This window comes from Rhinoraja longicauda, chromosome 11 (assembly GCF_053455715.1).
Source record: "Rhinoraja longicauda isolate Sanriku21f chromosome 11, sRhiLon1.1, whole genome shotgun sequence".
In the NCBI taxonomy this organism is placed as follows: domain Eukaryota; kingdom Metazoa; phylum Chordata; class Chondrichthyes; order Rajiformes; family Arhynchobatidae; genus Rhinoraja; species Rhinoraja longicauda.
Genome location: NC_135963.1, coordinates 16,612,312 through 16,637,952, shown reverse-complemented (window position 1 = coordinate 16,637,952; position 25,641 = coordinate 16,612,312). Strand labels below are relative to the sequence as shown.

Sequence of the window (25,641 nt, the reverse complement as noted above, 5' to 3'; positions counted from 1 at the left end):
GAAACAGTAGAGAATTTGAGAAAACCTCCATGAACGTTTTTTTAAAATCAGTTGATAAAGTGTAGATGTTTTTTTTATGGCTGAGGAGTCCAGAACTAGGAGTTAAAGATAGAGTAAGGGCTGAGATGGTGAGAAATGTCTTCACGCAAAGGGTCTTGAACGTCTGGATTTACCTATCCCAGATGCTATGGTGGTTCATTTATTGATTTCTTGCAAAACACAGATTGATAGATTTCTGGAGATTTTGAAGGAATTGAGGGATATGGGGATCGTACATACAAATGGTGTCACAGAAGATTGGCAATTCGGATCAATTCGTCCATGCTGAACAAGGTGCCTCCCGAATCTAGTCCCATTTGCCTACGTTTGGCCCATATCCCTCTAAACCCTTGGCGTTCATGCACCTGTCCAAATGTCTTTCAAATGGTTATCACAACTGCCTCAGCCACTTCCTCTAGCAACTCTTTTCAGATACACAGCACTTTGTGTGAAAAACCCACCCTCAAATTCCCATTAAATATTTCCCCTCTCACCTTAACCCTATGCTCTTTAGTTTTATACTCGCCTACCCTGGGGTAAAGAATGCAACTATCTATGGTTTTAGGTAGACACGAAATGTTGGAGTAACTCAGTGGGTCACGCAGCATCTTGGGAGAGAAGGAATGGGTGACATTTCGGGTCGTGACCCTTCTTCAGACTGATCAATCTATGATTTTATGTACATCTATAAGGTCACCGCCTTCGCTCCAGGGAAAACAGACCCAGCCGATCCAGTCTCTCATTATGACTCAAGCCCTTCAGTCTAAGCAAAATCCTTGCAAATCTTTTTTGCCTCCAGCTTACTTACTCACTTCTTGGCGATAAGGATTGCACGCAATACTCTGTGCGATCTCACCAACTTGTACAGCTGCAACATGCCATCTCAACTCCTGTTATGCAATGCCTCACTGATGAAAGCAAACATGCCATGCAGCTGTCTACCTGTATTGCCACTTTCAATAACTATGTACTTGTACCCCGAAAACAAAAAGACACAAAGTGCTGGAGTAACTCAGCCATTAAGGCAGCATCTCTAGAAAACATGAAGAGGTGACATTTTGGGCGGGGGAGGGTCACTGCTTCAGACTCTGAAAAAGGGCCCCGACCTGAAACTTCACCTCTCCACATTAACAGTCCGAGGAAGGGTCCCAACCAAAATGGCACCTCTCAATGTTAGGGGGTGAAGAAGGGTCCTGACCCGAAACATCACCATTTCATGTTCAGTCTGAAGGGACCAGACCCCAAAACATCACCTCTTCATGTTCTCTCGAGACACTCCAGCACCTTGTGTATTGTTTTTTGTAAACCAGCATCTGCAGTTTCTTCTACTTGTACCCCGAGGTCTCTCCCAGGGCAACACTCCCCATGGTACGCCATTCACGCTGCATGTCCTGCCCTCGTTTAATTTCCTAATATGTATCACTTTGCACTTGTCTGAGTTAAATTCCATCAGCCATTCCTTTGCCCATTTTGTCAGTTGATCTACACTGTTTAACCTGAGACAACAGCTTCACTGTCCACTACACTGTCCACTTGATGTCATCTACAAACTTATTAATCCTGGAATCCAGCACCCAACCTTACGGCTACACAGCTAGTCACTGGCCTCCTATCCGAGAAACAACCTTCCACTATCAACCTCTGCCTCCTGCCACTAAGCCAATTTTGTGTACAATTGGATTGCTCACCATGTGGGACCTTGTCAAAGGCCTTAATAAAGTCCACATAGACAACGTCAACCATCCTCATCAATCTCCGTGGTTATCTTTTCAAAATAAAAACACAATCTAAGACATGAGACACGATTTTCCATGCACAAAGCCATGCTGACTACCTATAGATGGACATAAAATCATAGATAGTTGCATTCTTTATCCCAGGGTAGGCAGTACTACCTAGTCAGCCGTTGCTTTTCCGAATGTGGCTGATTCGATCTCTCAGAATTCCCTCCAGTAGTTTTCCTACCACTGATGTAGGCTCACTGGTCTGTAGATTCCTGGCTTGTCATTAATCAGACCTTCTTTACCAAAGGCACATTAGCTATCCTCCATTGGCTAAGAAGATACAAAAATCGCTATCTAGGCACAAACAATTTCTTCCCTTCGTTCCCACAATATCTTCAGGCAACAGGGATTTATCCACCTTTATCATACTTCAAGGCAGTAGCACTTCCTCTGTTTTCTTCCCTGAACTCACTAGCTTGCATGTCTGGTTGAAAAGCTGCTGGAACTGGGGCTTAGCACCCCTCTGTGTGCCTGGGTCCTGGACTTTCTCACTGCCAGGCCCCAAGTGGTCAGGATGGGGGAACACACATCTAGCTCCCTCACCCTGAACATAGGATCCCCCCAGGGCTGCGTCCTTAGCCCCCTACTGTACTCCCTGTACACACCTGACTGTAGGGCCAGGTTCAGCTCAAACTCCATCATCAAGTTTGCTGATGACACTGTGGTGGTGGGCCGGATCTCCAACAACGATGAGAAGGCCTACCGGGAGGAGGTGGCTGATCTGGCACTCTGGTGTCAGGACAATAGCCTCCTCTTGAATGTCACTAAAACAAAGGAGCTGATTGTGGACTTCAGAAGGGCTAAACATCCAAGGACGTACACGCCACTGGAGATAAATGGGTCTATTGTGGATAGGGTGAGCAGTTTCAAATACTTGGGAGTCCGCATCGCAGAGGATCTGACGTGGGCAACGCACATTGCCGCACTGGTGGGTAAGGCTAAGCAGCGCCTTTACCACCTTAGACAACTGAGGAAATTCAGAGTGTCGCTGAGGATCCTTCATTGCTTCTACTCTGGGGCTGTAGAGAGCATCCTGTCCGGCAACATTACAGTCTGGTTTGGGAACAGCTCTGCCCAGGACAGGATGGCCCTGCAGAGAGTAGTGCGTTCGGCAGAACGCACCATGGGAACTACACTCGTCCCCCTGCAGGACCTATACATCAGGAGGTGCAGATCCAGAGCAAGCAAGATCATGAGGGACCCCTGCCACCCCAGTAACGGACTGTTCCAGATGCTACGGTCAGGCAAACGCCTCCGCTGTCACGCTGTGAAAACGGAGAGGATGAGACGGAGCTTCTTCCCACAGGCCATCAGGACTGTCAACTTTGATAACCCCAGAGACTAAATTTTTGTCGACACTTTTTGTGCTATGTTTAGTAACTTATTAACTTTATTTATATGCTGTAACTGTAATTATTTTTGTGCACAACCCGCAGGCATTGCCACTTTCATTTCACTGCACATCGAGTATGTGTATGTGACAAATAAATTTGACTTGACTTGACTTGACTTGACTTCTCCACGATAATTGCAGGCAAGTAGTATTCTTTTAAGACCTTGCCCAACTCCCATAGCTCTACACATAAACGATTACACCGGCTCTTAAGGGACTCTGCTCTCTCCCTACCTGCTGTTTTGCTTTTAAAATTGGATCTTTCAGGATTCTCCTTTGCCTATCTACCAAAGATATCCCATATCCCCCTTTAGCCCTCCTACTTTCCCATTTCCTGTATTTCTGCATCCCTTATATTCCTCGAGATTTGCTTGATCCCAGCTGCCTATAACTGACATATGCCTCCTCCTTTGCTTGACCAGAGCCTAAATAGCCCTCATTAAACAGGATTCCTTAATCCTGCCAGCCTTGCCCTTCACTCTAACATGTCCTGAGGTAGACACAAAATGCTGGAGTAACTCAGCGGGCCAGGCAGCATCTCTGGAGAGAAGTCAAGTCAAAACAATTTTATTTGTATAGCACATTTAAAAACAACCCACGTTGACCAAAGTGCTGTACATCAGTTCAGGTACTAAGAACGAACATACAATTGCACACAAACATAACAGCACATACATAAACAGTTCACAGCGCCCCCTCAGAGGGCCTCAAACGCTAGGGAGTAGAAATAGGTTTTGAGCCTGGACTTAAAGGAGTCGATGGAGGGGGCAGTTCTGATGGGGAGAGGGATGCTGTTCCACAGTCTAGGAGCTGCAACCGCAAAAGCGCGATCATCCCTGAGCTTAAGCCTAGACCGCGGGAATGGAATAGAAGGAATGGGTGACGTTTCGGGTCGAGACCCTTGTCCTGAGGTAGCGTCTCAACCCAAAACATCAACTATTCCTTTGCCTTCACAGATGCTTCCTAACCTACTGAGGTCCTCCAGCAATTTGATCTTGATCTCTACTTTTGTACTCATAGCGTCTTGAAATAAATACCAACATACTCTTTGCATTCCTCACTGCTTTGCAGCAACTGCACATTGACGTTCAGTGGTGTGTGCAAGAATTACCAGCTCTGGCTGAACATATGTTGGATCTTCCACCATTTAAAAAAAACGACTTTCTACTTTTCCCTTTCAAAATATATGACCTCATTGAAGAAGAGCCAAACAGAGTAATTATCTTTTTGCCCTCTGACTAAACAGTTTCTCAAGGAGACGATGAAGAACAGTAACATTCACAACACGAAGAAAGGAGTTGAACTACTGGAGTAAATTAGATGATAATTACCTGATTACAAAAGGCTAGGAACTGCAATTAATTTTGTCCCTCCCTCCTGCCAGGAAATGTAGGTGATCTACTTTTACTAAGGGTGCATTAAAGTGGGAAAAATACTAAGCATCTGTGCGAATACTCAGAACCGTGCAGATATTCTTAGAAACCAGCTAGTCTGGTTTGCAAAGATATCGAGTATAATTAAAAATGTTTCCTTCACATTCACATCTGTTCTCTTTCTCTCAGATCATTGATCAGGATTGATTTCATGAATCTTACATTTATAACAATTTTCAAACTTGAAATGAAATCTTGCAAGTCTTGACATCCTTTCAAGATTTTAATTTCTGAAATATATTCATGAACTAAAATGGAAAATGTTAATCTTGGTGAATATTTATTTTGCTATAATATTCAGTAAGTCAACATACATAGAAGACAACAAGCACAATGAGATTGCCTGGTGGCGAAGAATAACAGTAAAACATTTCAATATTATTATGCTCCTGTCAGTGTGAAGTAACAGAGGGGGAGAATGAAAGCAATTGATAAAAATAAATTTCCATTCGGGGAATAGATGGAAATGCTTAATTCATGAGTAGAGGATGGAGTAGAGAATGACCAAAACATACATTCTGAGAAAGACTGCTCAGGAAAATGGTACTGAGATGGAATATCAGCCATAAATCTATGTATGAAATCCATAAAACAAATAGCAAGATGGCTACTAAACCGCAACCCTACCTCAGCAACGAACTACAATGGACTTTTTTAACTTTTCAAAATAGTACAATAGCCTTGTCCTATTATAGTCTTATCATCTAGTATCACGGATAATTTATTATGCTATTGTTTATTGAATATTTGTTTGTTGTGGCATTGAGTTAATGTGCCTGTATAGTTACAGCAAATTATTTCATTATTCTGTTCCCTGTTTTTTGCTACATCAGCAATTAGGTTTTGTGCGCCAAAGGACTTCAATTATGGTGCAAGACCAAAGTAGGATTGTTCTCCTTGAAGCAGAGATTACTGGGTGATTTGATAAACAATTGGTGAAAATATGCAGCAGGTCAATCTCTGGAGAAAAAGTTACATTACACATTTTACTTGCACATTCTTTATCAAACTTGCACAACTATTCACAAGTTTGACAGGTACAGGTACTCCTCAGCTTCCGTTCCGAGAAACCCATCGGAAACCGAAAGTATTGTAAGTCGAAATGCATTGAAAACGCGCGATCACGTGTCTGGAAGCGAGCGGCGGCTCGCTACGGGTCGCTGCCGTTTGCACCATCGCAAAGTCGAACTACCGTAAGCTGAGGAGTACCTGTATACATCCAAAATATCAAAACCTTTCTTTTTTTCTGTGGATGCTGTTCAGGCACTACAAAATTCCAGTCTTAGCATGAAAGATTTATCACTTCTTATTTATCAAGATAATGTTGTGTTGGTCTTGTCATCGTACTAAGAAGTGCATCCTTCCCACGTTCACGTCACACTGAATCCAGAAGACTTTTTAAAAAACATTCTCAAGTGGCTTAAATTCTTCAGCCACATTTAAGTTTAAATTGCAGCCAGGAACACAAGATTCATATGTTCTAAACCAGGAGCACAGGCACCTCCTGGACAAATGTAAATGCAAATCTGTCTACTTTCCAAAGCGTACAATTTTCAGAAAGTGGGGCTCGAGGATTACAAAATAAAACATATCTAAACTACCGATGTAAAAGATTCTGATCAGACGACCATCCTGATGATCAATTACTTCTAATGGGATTAGGACATATGCCACCACAGAATAGATAATAGCAAAACTCAAGAGATCAGAGTCTCAGAGGAAATTTGGATCCCATGAAGATAGCAACATTTACAATCTGATTATTTTGAGTGCTGCAGATTAGTATAACAAAGAAAAGCTACCCCGCAGCTGAAAACATCCCTTTTAGTAAATAAGACAGCTGGTCAGTAAATTAGGGCTTTTAAAGGCAACAGCTGGATCTGATCACATCTAATGTTTTTAAGGAAATTACAGGTTCAGATTCAGAAATGGGGATAGTGCTGATCCACTTAGGCAAACAGATTTACTACTTAAATTATACTTTTGCCAGCCTATCTATGCCCATGAACGCTCAGCAACTATCGAGTGTAGATTCACTACCCTTTGTGCAAAGAAATGTCTTCCCCTTATATCTTGAATGGTTGGCTTACAGTGGCTTACCAAGACTGTGACCCCTGGTTCCAGACAGGCAAACCAAGGAAAATATCACCACCCCCATCCCCAACATCTATTCTGTAACACCCTGTTAGAATTTTGTATGTTTCATGGAGATTGCCGCAAATTAATCTGGATTCTTGTGAGTATAAGCTCTGCCTGCCTAAAACTCTCCATTCCAGGATCCAATATGGTGAGCCTTTGTTGCATTCCTTCTTTCAAAATAACCATTCTGGGTGCACTCATCAGAGATCCACACAGCCAAAACGTTATGACCACTGACAGGCGAAGTGAATAACATTGATTATCTTATTACAATGGCACCTGTCAAGGGGTGGGATATATTAGGCAGCAAGTGAATAGTCAGTTCTTGAAGTTGATGTGTTGGATGCAGGAGTAATGGGCAGGAGTAAAGACCTGAGCGACTTTGACAAGGGCCAAATTGTTATGGCCAGACCACTGAGTCAGACCATCTCTGAAACGGCAAGGCTTGTGGGGTGCTCCCGGTCAGCAGTGGTGAGTACCTACTGACAGTGGTCCGAGGAGTGACAAACCACAAACTGGCGACAGGGTGTTGGGCGCCCAAGGCTCATCGATGCGCAAGGGCAACGAAGGCTATCCCGTCTGGTCCGAACGACAGAAGGTCTACTGTGGCACAAGTCACAGAAAATTTTAATGGTGGTCACGGGAGGAATGTGTCACAATACACAGTGTATCGCACCCTGCTGCGCATGGGGCTGCACACGGAGGACCAACAGCATATTAGGCAGGTGGTCACAATGTTTTGGCTGATCAGTGTACAGAGGGATCTTGGGGTCCAAATGTATAGCTTTCTGAAAGTACCAACACGAGTAGGCAGAGTAGTAATGAAGATGTACAATGTGCCTACATTCATCAGTCAGGGTATTGAGTACAAGAGTTAAGAAGTCATGTTGTAACTTTGCAAGACTTTGATTAGAATGCATTTGGAGTATTGTGTGCAGTTCTGATTGCCCCATTACAGGAAAGATATTGCCCCATTACAGGAAAAGTTTATCAGAATGCTGCATGGATTAGAGGCGATTAGCTATAAGGAAGTGTTGGACAAACCTGGATTGTTTTCTCAAGAGTCTCAGACGTTGAAGGGAAATCTGATGTAAGTTTATGAAATTATGAGAGGCATAGATAGGGAAGACATTCAGAATCCTTCTCCCATGGCAGAAATATCAAAGATTAGAGGGCATTGCATTGTGCAGGCAACAGGAATTAATTGAATCTTGCATCATGTTTAGCACAGACATTTTGGGCTGAAGGTTCTGTTCTTATGCTGTACTGTCAGACGTTCTATGGGTTGCGAGGAACAAAGAGACTTCAAGACAATTTAGACAAGTTGAGTGAGTGGATAAATACACGGCAGGTGCAGTACAATGTGGATAGGCAGAGCATTACATAATTGATTAGTTGAGAAATGTTGATGAAAAGAGGGTCCTTGTACACCAATTATCCAGAAAGCAGTTAATAGACCAAATAATAATAATAATAATATTCATTTATTGTCATTGCAACGAGTACAACGAAATTAAAAAATAGCCAATCCTGACGGTGCGTACAAACATATATGCAATAAATGCAAAAACAAATAAATACATAAATACAATTAAATTACAATTAATGGTAAGTTAATCTTCATTGCAAGTGGTTTTGTCTACAAAAACAAGTAGAGCTTTCTGCATTTTTACATGGTCTTTGTGAAAGGACATTTGGAGTATTGTCTGCAGTTTTGGCCTACTAATATAAAGGATATAGTTGCCCCAGACAAAGGTGCGACAAAGGTTCACCTTCTGGATTCCTGGAATAGCAAGGCCATTACATGAGGAGTGACGTAGACTAAGTTCAGAAGGATGAGAAAGGGTCTCATTGAAACATCCAAAATTCTGACAGGGTTAGACAAATGGGATGCAGAGAAGATATTTCCTCGTCTTGGGATTCCCAAACAGGGGCCATAGACTTTGAATATGGGATAAAACATTTAGAACTGAGGTGAGAAACTTCTTCACTCAGAGGTGCAATAGATTTCAGAACCAAACAAAAAGCTTCACAGGGAATGGGAAGCAGGAATGCTACTGTGGCAACGCTTCTTGCCACAGAAAGCTGTGGATGCAAAGTCAGTGGATATATTTAAGGCACAGATGGATAGATTCTTGATTAGTACGGGTGTCAGAGGTTATGGTGAGAAGGCAGGAGAATGGGGTTAGGAGGGAGAGATAGATCAGCCATGATTGAATGGCAGAGTAGACTTGATGGGCTAAGTGGCCTAATTCTACTCTTATCACTTATGATCTTATGATGATCAGCCACAATTATATTTAAATAGCAGATCAAGCTCAAATGGCTGATTGGCCTACACCTGCCTTTTTGAATTTTTTTGCACAACTCACAAATGCACAGTCACCATATTTTGGTGCAGTTTACAAAGTAAAAGAGAAAGTCCAAAGTCTGGCCGACATGCTGGAATTACTGTAGCGCCTCCGATCCAGGTAATCTATGGCTCCAGTGGCTCTCCCACAGATTATAGAGTGTAGAACAGTACAAGAACAGGCCTTTTGGCCCACAATGTCATAAAGTCATAACTGACAGGAGTAGAATTAGACCATTCGGCCCATCAAGTCTACACCATTCAATCATGGCTGATCTATCTTTCCCTCCTAACCCCATTCTCCTGCCTTCTGCCCATAACCTCTGATGCCCATACTAATCAAGAATCTATCTATATCTGCCTTAAAAATATCCACTGACTTGGCCTCCACAGCCTTCTGTGGCAGAATTCCACAAATTCACAACCCTCTGACTAAAGAAATTCCTCCTCATCTCCTTCCTAAAGGAATGTTCCTTAATTCTGAGGCTATGACCTCTAGTTCTAGACTCTCCCACTAATGGAAACATCCTCTCCACATCCACTCTATTCAAGCCTTTCACTATTCGACACGCTTCAATGAGGTCCCCCCTCATTCTTCTAAACTCCAGCGAGTACGTGCCCAGTGCCGTCAAATGTTTATCATATGTCTGCGCCAACCACAATGCCAATGATCGCATGACTACGATTACAGGGGAATGCAATCCACAAATATTCACAACAAATTCACAAATGGACTGAACAGATCCATGGAAATATTTTGAATAGCTGGAGATTTATACCTCATGATCAAATACATATTTTTCAAGCATCAGCATTACAATAGATTATTTGCTCATGGAAACGCCTGCTGTTTGTGAAATTATGCTGCATGCAAACAGGCTCCAATATTTATTACATTTCATGAGCACTTCATTGCAAAGACTTGGACTGGCATGAAGTGGGTATGAAAATCCCTTTACAAATGGAACCAGTTACTTTCTTTTGACTTTCAAGAAGTTCGCTATATTCTGAAACTGATGTCATGGAGCATTCTGGTACATTAAAAGATTTTACTGAAATGTGAGCTCCTGTTGTAAAAGGTGCCATAAAAATTACAAACAAGCAACCTGAATTTACAAATAGTTCTCAACCACTCTGAGATGAGAAGCCCTCTGTTCAAGGCAACCTTGGGAAACCTTTCAGTCCCTGCAGGCACTATTGCAGTTATTTGCCAAGAGGTCTTTGGAACAACTTCCCCCAATGTTGAGAAGTTGCAAGGGTGTTGATTTCACAATATTCAGAACTAACAGGGCTCATTTTCAGCACTGTCAATGATTGGAGAATTAGCTGCATTAAATCAGTACAACTGGTCAGTCGCAAACAAATTCCCAATGCCCTGAGGTGCACTTGACCAAGCACACTCCAATTGCGTAAATTTTTTTGCACTGCACCAAGTGCACATATCAGTGGATTCATAGATGTACACAGCATAAAAAAACAGGACCTTCAGCCTATCTCTTCGTTGCTGACCAAGTTGCTGCCTATCTATACTAATTTCATTTGTCCAATATTGCTCTCAAACTTTCCTATCCATTTATCTGTCTGTCCTTTTCAAACTCTTTATATTGTTTTGGTAAGTTTTAAAAGTTTCTGTAAATGGTCTCCGGTTTGTTTTATGTGGGGGTGGGGGGTGGGGGAGGGGTCGGGGAAAACTTTTTCTCAATCTCTTATCTTGCCGGAGATGCGATTGTTTTCCGGATTGCATCTCCGGTCGCTCTGCACCCTAACATCACGGAGCTGGAGGCCTTGCCTGGGACTGACTTTGAGCCCATGGACTTAACATCTGAGTGTGCGATTCCTTGCCTGGGATAGACGCTGAGACGCAATGTGGCCTGTGGATTTAACATCAAGGAGCTCGCAGTCTCTGGTTGAGACCAGTCGGGAGCTTCAAAGCGGCACAAGGTTCGACAAGTCCTGGCCCGGGGTAGATCGCCGGGGGGGGGGCTGAGATTCCCCCCCCCCCCTCCCCCACCCACCCCCCAATGCAGGAGCTTGATCGTCCTGATGAGGGAGGACCATCGCCGACTACGGGAGTCAAGATCGGAAGGTTAGAGTCCCCCGACCGCTGGAGGACAAAGAAGAGAGAGATTGAACTTTTTATTCACCTTCCATAACAGTGAGGAATGCGGAGGGGTAACTGTGGTGGATGTTCATGTTAAAATGTATTTTGTTTGTCCTGTTATTTTTTATTGTTATGACTGCATGGCAAATGAAGTTCCTCGTATGTTGCAAAACATACTTGGCTAATAAAGTATTATTGTGTGATTGATTGATTGTGATTGTGAACATTTAATTGTACCTGCCTCTATCATTCCTTAAGCAGTTTGTTCCAAAAACCCACTATTTGAAAAACTTGTACATCCTTGATAACCTTTAAAGTTTTCCCCTCTCACCATAAACCTATGCCCTCTACCTTTAGACAACTACCCATGGGAAGAAAAAATGGACTATTCTATCAGTGCTTCCTGCCATTTTCTACACCTCTACAAGGTCATCCTCCAGCCTCCTCTCTCCAGGGAAAATAGTCCTCGAGCTAGTTCTGGGATGCAACATCTAAGGCGGCATATCAATGCCGTTCTTCATGAGAATGGAAATTCGGTATGGATCCAATGACTTAACAAACTTCTACAGACCCCATAGAAAACATACTGTTGGGGTGGTTCAAGACCACAGGAAATTACCGACTTGTAGATGTAGCCCAGTCCATCACTCAGACCAGACTTCCTATCATTGACCATTTACACTCCATGCTGCCTTGGAGTAGCAGCCAGCATAATCAAAATCTTCTCCCATCCCATCCATCTTCTACCTACTCCTGTTGGCAGAATGTACATAAGCTTGAAAGCATGTATCACCCGACTCAGGAACAGCTTATTTCCCTGTTTTCAGGCTTCTGAACAGTCCTTCCATAAGCTGGGGAAATGTCTGATTCACCTCTACTCCATTGTGAACATTGGACTTTGTTTATGGAACTGGTATGCTTCATGCTGAGAATTATATTCTGCACTCTGTATCTTCCTCTTTGCTCTATCTATTGTACCTGAACTTGATTTGATTGTAGTTGGTACAGTTATGCAAAATATACTTCGAAACGGTTGCACCTCCCTTTGGGAGGTCTGCAAATCCCTCCCTCACTACTCCCCCTCTGTGCTTTCTCTTGTCCACCACGACTTTCAGCATTACCTACAGGCCTCCCGATTAGTCCCAATATTTCAATATTTTGAAGAAAAAGGTTTGCATTTTGAACCTTGCAAACCTTTTCTAATGTAATTTACAGCCAATTAAGTATTCTTTAAGTTACTGATGTTAGGAAGAAAACTTGGCAGTCTATATGCACATAACATAACCTTAGGAAAAAGTGGAGCAATTGAACAGAGGGGGAAAGATGTGACTGGGACATACTAGGAGCTCCTTGCTCCTCTCTCTTTGGTGTATGATATCCAAAAGAAAAACTTTTATGGTGTAAGCTTCGCTGTGAGTATAATAAAGTTATCTGAGAATGATCAATGTGTGGCAAGTGGAAATCGGAGATGCTAGTGAAACTAAAAGTGGAGTAATACTGATATCTGAGGCTTTTTGGACTGGACTTGGTAATAGAGATAAGAAAAGTTCAACATGATGAGTATTTTAAGTCAAATGATTAGGAAGCTGTCAATGCAGATTGTTTTACATTAGATCATTACAAAATTAAAGGCAATGAGTTTTCCTCCAGGAAATATTGGCATTCTATGCAGTGTGATTACAGCCATGATTAACCCAATTAATTTTTTTTTAAATCAAATTGATTTTTTTTAAATTGCTCAACAGCCCTGGCTTGTATCTTGCAGCAGCTCTGCCAGCAACCTTTATGTTAATTCATTAAACTTCTGTAATGATTCAAACTAATTCAGACAGTGGCTCACTTTGTAGATCCTGCAATTAACCATTCTCTTAAAATCTCTCAGTTCAACTCTTAAAAACCAGAGACCATTGTTGATTTACATCTTTACTGACACTTCTTCAAAATAATTCATGGTCTATTTCTGGAATAAAAAATATTCATCCATTAAAATGTAAAGCAATTTGCATAGTTATGTTTGCTGGATTAAAAATAAGTGGTGCAATCTCATAAGCACCTTATTCACTGCTTGATGAATTTGACTCAATTATGTCAATGAGTTCCTTTCTATAAATTTCCCAGATCACAGTTCAGGATTAGTACACAAATTGCTATTCATGTTTCCAGATAAATGGGAACTTCGGTTTTGTGTGAAAACTTTTACTGTTCACCCCACTTGTGGCTATTCCAAGATTCACAATTGGTTATTTCTCTGGTCTATTATCAAAATTTTATTTGCTGCCAACAGAAAAAGGAAGGCACTACTTTCAGATGCTGCTTCCTCATATTTTCCATTGGACTAAAAACCTATGAACAATCACCAGGCCATTGTTTCCCGAGACGGTTACAGATCTCATCACATTCGGAGATCACCCCTTCACAATTTCTGTAGTCTGTCTGTAGTCAAAGTCTGTAGTCTCTTTTTTGCTCTGGTTTATTTTCACCCACATGTTTGGACCGTAATGGTGTATCCTTATTGTTTTGATGTGTTTATGCTTTATTCTTAATTGTTAACTGTATGTTTGTGTTATCAATTGTGAGCGGAGCACCAAGGCACATTCCTTGTATCTGCATACTTGGCCAATAAACTTATTCATTTTCGAACTGACAATGGCCCAACTCTGCACTGCCTGCTTCTCATCTCCGACCGAATACCTGCAAACAGGACTGCCCTGTTACATTTTGTTTTCCTGCCTGCTCCTCCCCGTTCAAACCTCTCTCATTGTACTTTGACTTTATCCTATCTCCCCCTTGTCCAATCTCTTCCCATCTAGATCACCTCTCACGCCTTTCAACAGTTTGTTGACTTCCAATTCCTGGACCCAGTCACCTCATCTTTGCCTTGGACATCCAGTCTCCATACATCTCTATCCCCCATCAAGAAGGTCCTCGGGGCCCTCTGCTTCTCTGAAACAAACACTCAAATCAGTCTCCCAACAACAATACACTCACGTGCCTGGCAGAACTTGTTCTCACACAGAATAAGAATGTCGGTACAGGTAAGGAATAAGGAAATTTAGTTTGTAGCTTCTGAACAAGCATTAAACCATTTGCCAGTGTTCAGATCTCTACAAAATCAGCCAATTTAACCAGGATAATGAACACTCTTCCAATAGCAGTCTTTTTTTAAAAACTCAGTTTGAGTTGTTCAGAATTAAAATGCATGTTTAATCCTGGGGAAAAACGTACCTTATATATGACAAAAGAGCCAAGAGATTATTAAATTTATATGAAGTAATAAACATGAAGAGGTTAATTGCACTAAATGAAAGTTTGGACTTAACATGTTTATATTTGGTAATTAAGCCTCTTAATTCTCAAAACAATCTAACTGATATTCTAAAACAGGAAATCATAACACAGTAATTTTCTATGAACTGTAATGACTTTAATAATCGTACTGATTCCCCAAGGATGAGAAACAAAACCTTCCGAGGCAATTGTCAAGCTGTATGCTGATGTGTCACGAGAAGTATATGTTGTGGCCTTAAAGTGATTGTTTAATTCAACATTTTTACACTTTATGACAACTTTATGAGAAGTGTCTTGATGCCATTTGGAGAAGCAATTGAGGCAATTCAATGAACAAAGAGTAAACACGTTGTAAAAAGTTTTATTCTGACCTTCTGTGAGCAATGGCATGGAAAGTCCTCAAAATCATAATAGAAATTACCAGTCATTTTTGTTCATCTAAGTGTTCATTCTATAACTTAGCTGATCAACCTGCATTCAAGCTAGATCTGTTATGGACTTTCACTCACAAAATATAAATTTTCGTTATACCAAACTCCTTCATGTTTCAAAGAGGAAACTGCTGGACGCTTGGAAGAAAATAATTTGCAATCCTACAGGAAAATGCTGGGATAATGTCACAAAAGACTTTTCTAAAAGGGGCAACAAGATCAACTCCAATCCCATAACAATTCATGGATTGTGCGATTCTATAAATCTCTGTTCAAAGATGAATAACCACTGCTTTCCTTGTCCAGACCTCCCAACATTTGATTTTACAAATTTGATTTTACATCAAAATTCATAATATGGCGCGTAATGCAACTTTTCAGCAAAAAAAAAGTATGCAAGCCAAATGCGCGTATGCATTGCGCTACATTCACGTGTGGAAAACGACTATTATTTTCAACAGTCTGTAGTTCTTGGACAGGCCTATCATGAGTATATTCTGCTATTATAGAAAGGTTATTGAACAGAAATACTTTTTACAACAAAGAAAACATTGTTTTGTTTTTTCTATTTTGCTTTTTCCTTACACATCCCAATTCTCTTGGTATTGAATAAAAGAACAATGGTCATAAAATGTATGACTAAGTTATGAAGAAAGAGTTTCACTTAAAAAACTGCACATACCTAATTTAATTGAAGACATACTTGCTCCAGTGGTCTTCAACAGCAAATCACAACGGTCCATGTCCCCCCCAACCCTACTTCCCCATCCCCCCTCTCCCTCCGTACTCCCCCCCACCGCTCCCCCCTACTACCCCCCACCCCTCCCCCCTTACTCCCCCCCCACTGCTCCCCCCAACCCTACTTCCCCCCAACCACGACTCCCCACCAACCCTCCCTCACTCCCCGCCTCCCAGCCAACCCTCCCCCCTACCCCCCACCCTTCCCCCCTACTCCCCCCCACCCTTCCCCCTACTCCACCCTTCCCCCCTACACCCTTTCCCCCAAAATCCACTCCCCCACCCCTCCTCCCACCCCCACTCCCTTCCTCCACCTCCCCGACCCCCACTCCCTCCTCCCACTCCACTGCCCCCTCCCCCGCACCCCAACTCCCCCCCCCCCATCCACTCTCAACATCAACGGGTCTCACACTCCGCAGCGAGGCTAGGCCAGCGACGAGGCCAGGCCAGGCCAGGCCAGGCCAGCGGCGAGAGGCGAGGCTAGCAGCGAGACGAGGCCGGGCCAGCGGCGAGGCGAGGCGAGGCGAGGCGAGGCGAGGCGAGGCATGTGTTTTGCGGAAAAATGTGAGGCAAAATCAGAATGGCGGAAATGAAATAAGAAAGCAGAAACTTTCTGCCAAATTCGGAAATGGGATGTCTGCTTGTCTGGCCATACACCTCTAATCCAGTGAAATCATCTTCATCCAATGGCTAGCACAAAGTGACTGGCAGTTTAGACACTGGAAGCCCTTCAATGGACTGTGACCACTTCAGAATACGAAAAATGGTGCCTCCAAGGATACTGCAATTTGACACGGAGACACCCACTTCCATGGGCACTTTCTCAGTAGCTGTAACACTACATTCTGCACTCTGTTTATTTTCTCATTTGCCCTACCCTGTTGTATTCATGTATGGTATAATCAGCCTGGATAGCATGCGAAACAAAGTTTTTTTGCTGTACCTGACAAAACGTGACAATTTTAAACAAATACCAATGAGGCAAATCGACAGCAGAAATGAATCATTGCTCCTCCTCAGACATATGATAATTATTGAAGATCAATACCACCCAGAGTTCAAAATATTAACAAAGTATAGCAGTTTAATTGTCCATTCAATGACAATGTCATTTCAGCCAATTACATGCATTCCCTTTGGTCCACCCACAGCACTACCCATTTGCTTTCTCTCTTCGTCGGTTCTCAGTCTTCAACCTGAAATGGTAACTGCTTTTCTTTCCACAAAAGTGTTTGTGATTTTCAAGCATTTTCAGTTAATAATAGAAACTTTCTATTCAAAATAATACTCATTTGCGTTGCAATGAGAGTTAATGTGAAATCTCAGTCACAATTCAAAATGACTAAGATCACCTTAAGTTTGCTTTTTTAAAATATTTCAAATGGCTTTAACTTTCACATTGTATTTAGCTCTCAGATTTGAGTAAATTGTAACTTATTTTACAGTAACAGATATCTCTGGTTCCTGAGTTTACAGACTTCCTGTCACCATTCAGTTCCCTAAATTGACATGACTAAGCTGAAATGCATTGCATCTGTGTGTTTATATAATGTTATTGTGTCACAATGCAGGCTTGGTGACGTGGTCCTTATGATGCCAGAAATATCCATTCAAATGCACTCAAGTGTAGACTGACGTTTCATTTGCATGCACCAAATAATCATCATTCTATTTCAGGAACTATATTTACTCTGTGGGAGATTGTGTTCCAAATCTGGGCAAATGCCAAATTAAACTACAGTATAGTAAATAACTACTTTTATATACAACTAGAACAAGTGTGCCCGTTCAAAGCGGGCCCGTTGGGCCCGTCCCCACACCCCCCATTCTCTCCTCCCCCAGCCCCACTCTTACCCGTTGGGCCCGTCCTCCTGATCTGTGTATGTCAAGTGACCACTATAACTTCCTTCTTTTTTTTTTCCTAATCAGATGTGCAGCACTTTGGTCAACGTGGGTTGTTTTTAAATGTGCTATACAAATATAATTGACTTGACTTGACTTGACTTGACTTGACTTGCAATAACAAAAAACAGCACTTTAAAACAATCTTGGAAACTTTTCGAAACAATGTTCGAAACAATGTAGCCGTCACAAGCTGAAGACCAAATCTGCACTGCAGCGCCCCCCTGAAAAGGGGGGGGGGGGCAGCGCTTTTAAACCTCTGTAACTTAAAAATCACGCGACCAAAGTAAATGAAAATATCACGGCCGAGCGAGCGCGAGATTGGCGATTGAGGCGGTGCGAAAACCGTCGCGCTACGGTCCGCCTTTTTTCCGCAATCGATGTTACGTACGGTTCAGGTCATTCTCAAAAATATACACAAGATCTGAGTTTATAGATAATTTCAAATTCACATTGAATCATTCCACCTGAGAGGACAATACTTAAAAGACACAGATCAGTCTGGAATGAAAAATGACTGTCTCCTGCACATTGCTGACACTAATTCTACATCATAGGTGCATGACTAAGATGTGTTCAATGTGACATGATACTAAAACTAATCAACTCTATAAGGTTTTACTGGAAGAAACAGCAGCCAGCAAGAGACTGAAGTGCAAACTACATAATGACCTAATGATTCAGCACACTCAAATTCATCTTATCAGACAGAATGTATAAACCAATAATAGATCATTTTCTTTAAACTGATACTGCTGTCTCCACTCTTGGCTCCAACACATGCCACTGAAAAAGAGTTGGCAAATGCTGACTGAACCAATAATTTAGAAAAGAGATAATGAAAACAGTGTGGAACTAAGGAGTAAAGAAACAGACCTTTATGTTTCTAGATTTAATCAGCAATAATTTAGCAGAATATTGAGCAGTATTATTCTTTATATAAACTCCAACACATCTCTATTTTCTTTTCAATTAGAAAGATGCATCTAAATGAATTGTCTGGTATGAAAGAGAAGAATATGTCTTTGATTGCCAGTCGTAAGTAAAGTAAAACAAGAATTTAAATTACTATTTACTGTGGCATTAAAAAGTCTAATTCAGTGACATGAAATCAATAATCTACAGTCCATGCAAGTTAAAAAACTCAAGCTTCAGACTAATATTTTTGTTGTATCCAATGAGTAGTACAACAAAAGCTATTTCATTGACAAGGATTTTAAAAATCATTGAAAAATCTTAAAAGAACACATTTTAGAAGTTTTGAATCTCAGTATTCAATCTTGTTAACTGCTGTAAAAACACGATTCATATTTTTGATTATTTTTATTGAATTCATAAAATTAAAATCTATGAATTATGATGTTCAAATAGAAAGCCTGTGTTTATGCAAAAAAAATGAAAGTCCCTTTTGGGATCTGCCAAACCTCTTTTGCAACTAATAAAGCACTTTAAAAGTACACACTAATTTAAATACAGGAAATATAGTTGCCAATTGCCATGTGGCAAGCTCTTACAGAGAGCAATGAACAGATGATCTGGTTTCAGTGATGCCAAGCAAGGGCTAAATATTGGTTAAACCAGGGACTCTTCCCCTGCTGTTCTATGAAAAAGTATAATTTCATTTGTACCTCTTTCTTAAAGAACGGATGGGGATTTAATTTATCTGACAGATAGCACCTTTGGTGGGACAATACCCCCAGTGTAGCATTGGAGAAACAAACAGCCTAGATTTTTGTGCTCACTCTCTGGAGTGGGAATGATGCTTGAATCCAGAATCTTCCAGCGCAGGAGGAACACATGCAGTTATGACATGTTGCCAGAACTTGAGGGCCTGCACAATAGGGAGAGGATGGGCAGCCGAGGACTGTATTCCTTGGAGTGTAGGAGGATGAGAGGTGATCTTATAAAAGTACATAAGATCATAGGGTAGATGCTCAGTCTTTTACCCAAAGTAGGGGAATCAAGACCCAGCGGATAGAGGTGACAAGTAAAAGATTTAATAGGAACCCGAGGGCTACTTTTCACACAAATCGAATGAGCTGCCCGAGGAGATAGTTGAGGCAGAAACTATAACAACATTTGTTATAGTTAACAACATTTATAACAACATTTATGAAAGATTTAGAGGCATATGGGCCAAATGCGGGCAGGTGGGACTAATGTAGATTGGGCACCTTGGTCGGCATGGGCAAACTGGGCCAAAGGGCCTGTTTCCATGCTGTATGACTCTACGACATGGACTCTGCGCATTAATTATTGATACATATTAGTAACCTCCATTTTAATTTAATAAGTTCAAATTCACCGACAGGCAAAAAAGGGTCCACGGCCACGCCTTCACCCTGGCCCAACACTCATCTCCAGGATATCTGGATAACAAGTACCTCAGTGTCTCTACTCCATTCTTTCGGTTTTCTCAAATTTTCTTTCAGATTTGTGCCTCCACCTCTTTGTTATTATTTTGTGAAAACTCAAGATGATCTTTGATCACAACAACAAATTACCAATGATACCCCAGAGCCTGTCAAACTTTTCTAAACTGATTAACCAACAAACCTGCACATCTTTAGGATGTGAGAGGAAACCAGAGCACCCTGTGCTACTTCTAAAATCAAGAAATCAGCTTTTTAGCCTCACTTTCTAGCACAGGGCATCAATAAAAACTCAGAGGATTTCATCTTTGAGATCCTGACTTAAGCAATTCCTCCAGTCTTCCATTTCAATTCAGTTAATTCCTCCATTTCCACTCCACTTCTCTTGTTCAAAGCAATACTCTTATTAGACCAGAATCTTGTATGTGATCCATTTGAACTGCCTTGCAAAATAAGTGAATACCTGTGGTAATTTTTTATACATTTTTCGTGCTATAATATATTAAGATGGAAATATTTATCCTATTTTCGCAGAACTCTTTCAAGTGGCCTGTATCATCTTTTCAAGTGATTTACTTGTATACCGTTTATGGAGGTTGTTTCTGATACCAATGGTTTCCTTCAACAATAAATGTGTCATAAATAATTAAGCAGCACTTTTACTTAATACTGTAAGTTACACTTGGTTAGAAAATCAATACGGGATGCCCGAATTCCCAATTCTATATCAATTAGTAAAATATAAAGTTAAGTCATTTAAAAAATATCTTTACTCTCACTGATTGACAATTTGCTGACAATTAGTATCGCACATAATTTTGTTTTGTTGGACAAATAACTAATCAATCATTTTTTAGACCAAAAATATATATTTAAAACTTTTGAAATGCAGATCAAGCAAATCAACCAACTAACAATTTGCAGCACAGCAGAGCAAATGGTAGAGCTGCTGCTTCACAGCTCAAAAAACAGCTTCAATCTTAACTTCTGGTGCTATCGTGTGGAACTTGCATGTTCTCCCTATAACCACATGGATTTCCTCTGGGTGCTCTGGTTTCCTCCTATATTGCAATTTATCACCATAAATTGCCATTCATGTTTGGTTAAGTGATAGAATCTGAGGGAATGTGGGTGAAAAAAAATGGATTAGGGCATAGAAATATGGAATATAGGTGCAGGAGTTGGCTATTCGGCCCTTCGAGCCAGCACCACCATTCAATATGATCATGACTGAATCAGTACCCTATTCCTGCTTTCTTCCCATATCCCTTGATTCCGTTAGCCCTAAGAGCTATATCTTACTCTCTCGAATACATCCAGTGAATTGGCCTCCATTGCCTTCTGTGGCAGAGAATTCCACAGATTCACAACTCTTTGGCTGAAAAAGTTTTTCCTCATCTCAGTCCTAAATGACCTACCCCTTATTTTTAATCTATGACCCTGGTTCTGGACTCCCCCAACATGAGGGCCATTTTTCCTGCATCTAGCCTGTCCAATCCCTTAAGAATTTGATGTCGCTTTTAGATGTCCCTCTCATCCTTCTAAATTCCAGTGAATATAAGCCCAGTCAGTCCATTCTTTGAATGCAAATGGATGCTTGATAATCAGTGTGGACTTGGTGGGCCAAAGACCCTTTTTCAACGTTACCAGTTAAATCAATGATTCAAAATTATCAGCCAAATTAACCTTTAAAAAAATGCCTTTATTAACTGGTGTAATATTATTTACACCAGTAATACTTTCTCAACTGCCAAAATAAATCAAATTCTGGAGCATTCAAATTTAATATTCTATCTGCCTTTCAAATAATTTAAACTTCCACATCTACACATTAGTTGCAAAATAAATCTGAAGATGAACCTCAAATTGATTCTGCTGTATCTATATATCACCTAATGGTAATGCTGGTATTTGCAAACTGTGAAGAGTTACTTCCTAATCTCTGTCAAGATTACTTTAGCCACACGGATGTGTTCTGCATATATATGACTCTGCATATGCATGACTCTGCTACGTTCTTCCTTATTTACATAGAACTGTTTGTTTTTTTTGGATGATAAAATAACCAAATTGATTTGACTGTGAGCAAACACATATGAGGTAACGTTCTCCCTTTTTTGCATTATGGAAAATTACAATATGGACCTATTTTCAAGAACACAACCTCCATGTAACGTGGGGTTGACTGTAGAGGTTTACGTAACTGAGGACCACTGTAGGTCAGGGAACACAAGAGGTGACAGATAAATGAGACTGAATATGTGATGCAACGATTTGCAGTTTTTGTTTTGACCTTGGGTTTACAAAGAGGAAAAAACAGTGCAGGAAGAGTGAATAGGTGAATCCAGAGTGGATAAAGGCACGTGATAATTTTATACAACATATGATCTAAGAAGAAACTGGAATCAAGCAGTGCTATGGAGGTGGAAATGGAAGACTTTAGAGAAGGCACAGGAGTTGGCATCAAAAGTGAAACCAGGATTATGAACTTCAGATAGCTCCTCTGTCCCTCCCTTCCCCTCCTCCTTCCCAGATCTCCCTCTATCTTCCTGTCTCCACCTATATCCTTCCTTTGTCCCACCCCCGACATCAGTCTGAAGAAGGGTCTCGACCCGAAACGTCACCCGTTCCTTCTCTCCCTGAGATGCTGCCTGACCTGCTGAGTTACTCCAGCATTTTGTGAATAAATCGATTTGTACCAGCATCTGCAGTTATTTTCTTATACTTATGAACAGTCCAGTTCATTATCAGGGAAAGAGAAGTAGATGGAAAAGGTTCATAAGCAAATACAAAGATAACAACCAGACTTACCAACATTTAATTGGAAGAAATTTCAGGTCATCCTACTTGATGTCAGAGTTTGGAAAAATGGTATGAGAGATTATGCTGGGCACATCTTTGTGTCACCAACATATATATGGAAACTGATGTTATGTTTTCGGAAGACGCTACTGAAAGCAGCATGTAGATGGGAAACGACACCAGTTTTCAGAACCTTAAGGCTATCCTAGAATATTGACAATCTTCATCTTATCTAAAGAGCTATAAAAAAAGGTGCAAGTGCATGTGCTGGCAAAGTGAATTTTCAACTTTATACTTTTCCATTTTGGCCCAATCTGTTACTTTTTAATGACATTTTATACACCTCTTCACAGCCAAAATCCATCCAATGTTTGGAGTATTGCCTAATCCGGTCATTAATTTCTAGCAGTTGATTTTTCTAATGTCATGTCCTCTTTCCAGCTGGTTCGTGATTTTATTCCAAAAGTGATTTATCTTTTATTGTCATTTTGCAACAGACTTCTAAAATCTGTTTGATAAACCTAAATCTGATCACAAACCATCACAAACTTTGAGAATCACTTTCTAAACAACAAATTAGTGCGTATTTATTATTTATTTTTAGATATGGTGCAAACCCTTTACAGTAGTCTGACTTTATAACCTTTCAGGGTTTTTATCCCCACTGATGGCCATAAATGTTTTCAAATAAAACTTGTTAAAGCATGAGATTATAGGGTTTAAATTGCCCAAAATAAATTTGTAGTTTTACGATTGTAAAATTGGATAGATGTCCATGTTTTTCCACATGTTAATCTTTTCACACTTATTTATAAATTTAGTTTAGTTTAGCGATACAGTGCGGAAACAGGCCCTTCGGCCCGCCGAGTCAGCACCGGCCAGCGATCCCCACACACTAACGCTATCCTACACATTAGGAACAATTTACAATTAAACCAAGGCAATTAACCGTCATTGGAATGTGGGAGGAAACTGGAGATCCCAGGGAAAACCCACGCAAGTCACGGGGAGAATGTACAAACTCCGTACAGACATCACCTGTCGTAATGTTCGAACCCGGGTCTCTGGAGCGATAATGCAACAACTCTACCACGGCGCCACCCTGCAAGTTTTCTGAATTCCCATTAATTCACAAATATCTAGGCAAATTAAAAGAAAAGAATGTTTTGGAATTAAAATGATTCTACTCACAGTCTGCTTCAATGCACTGTGCCAGGTAGCTCAGGATCACCACGATTCGTAGCGCAGTCGAACTAGGAAGTACCATATTCCAGGCTGGGGGGCAGTACTTTTATTCAAGTCCCGATACAAATCCGTCCAGTGGTTGCTTGTCAGATGCTCATACCTTTATATAAAGAATATAGTACATCAGTTATACTTTATTTATCATGAGCTATCATTAAGTAGCCTGCAGTCATTGACTTTAATCTTACAAGCCAAAGCTAAAAATACAATGTGTCTTTCCAGCCAGCACTCGTTTCCATTCCTTGTAACAGTTGTTTCAAAATGACTAAGTTACGGCAATTTAAATTGAATCTCAAAACAACACAATGACTAGACTTAAGAACCAAACATCTCAACGGCAGATATGAGGAGATTCAAAGCAAATTTGATGCAAAAGTTCCTCCCAACAAAATCTGAAATAAATTTGGTCAGTAAAATAACTCAACCTTCAGAAGCTGAATACACAATTCCATCCAATCTTAATGTGAAACTGCATTTTTAATAATGATGTTTTGATAAATAATAGACATTTTCTGCTCTTATTATCCAGCACAAAATGAAACCTGAAAGTGTGTTTCCATATGTTACAATTCAGGTACTCTGATTCATATCCTTAGATATGGCCTATTATTAAAACATAGGGGTAGTTGAGTTTTTCACTTGGCTCTGATTAAATCCTGCTTTCTTTTCTATATTAAAAAAAGTTGCTGAAGTAACTGAGCAGGTCAGGTAGCATCTCTGGAGTACATGGATAGGTGATATTTTGGGTCAGGACCCTTCTTCAGACTGATGATTCAGGTCAGCGCTCTTCAGACTGTAGAATCAGTTTGAAGAGACCCAAACCAAAACACCTACCCATGTCCCCCAGAGAAGTAATAACTTCTCAAAAGCATTTTACCGGATGAAAAAGAGGGGTCAGCTGGTGGAGAGATAAGGAGGCTTAAGACACAAATTTCAGAATCTATAGTCTTGATAGATCAAAGTGGCGATGGGGCCATTAATATCAGGGATGTTACCTGATAGGAGGCCATCAGATGCCTTACATGGTTCCAGTGCTGGGCAAGCTTTAAAGAGAAAGGGACGAAAGGTCTCAGAATACAAAGATTGAGAATCTTCAACTTAAGATCTTGTTTAACTGAGAACTATTGCAAGTCAAAGGATGGCATGGTGGCACAGCGGTAATGTTGCTGCCTTACAACGCTTGCAGCACCAGAGACCCAGGTTTGATCCCGACTACAGGTGCTGTCTGTACGGAGTTTGTACGTTCTCCCCATGACCACATGGGGTTTTCTCTGAGATCTTCGGTATCTTCCACACTCCAAAGACGTACAGGTTTGTAAGTTAATTGGCCTGGTATAAGTGTAAATTGTCCCTCGTGTGTGTAGGATAGAGTTAAAGAGCAGGGGTCGCTGGTCGGTGTGGACTCGGTGTGCCGAAGGGCCCGTTTTCCATGCTGTATTTTCATAAACACGTTTATGTAAGGTGGAGATTGGCAGGGATCAAGGTGAGAGGTAATGAAACCATGACTAAAGGTTTGAAAGATATATGCTAAAACAGGAGCAGGTTAAATGATGTCAGGTTAAATACCAGGAAAGATGGTGATAATTTTAGAGTCTACAACTAAGGAAAGTCCTTCATAATAAAA

General features: G+C 40.9%; 1 protein-coding gene across 21 annotated transcripts in view; it reads right to left on the bottom strand.

Annotated features, from left to right (window-relative positions):
* The window catches only part of ptprfa (protein tyrosine phosphatase receptor type Fa), a 312,377-nt gene that overhangs the window by 211,915 nt on the left and 74,821 nt on the right, over positions 1 to 25,641 (bottom strand). For all 21 annotated transcript variants that reach the window (XM_078408325.1, XM_078408329.1, XM_078408326.1 and 18 more), the window contains exon 2: positions 23,964 to 24,117. In XM_078408325.1, the coding sequence (XP_078264451.1) occupies positions 23,964 to 24,039 (76 nt within the window). In that variant the 5' untranslated portion in view covers positions 24,040 to 24,117. The remainder of the gene's footprint in view (positions 1 to 23,963; positions 24,118 to 25,641) is intronic.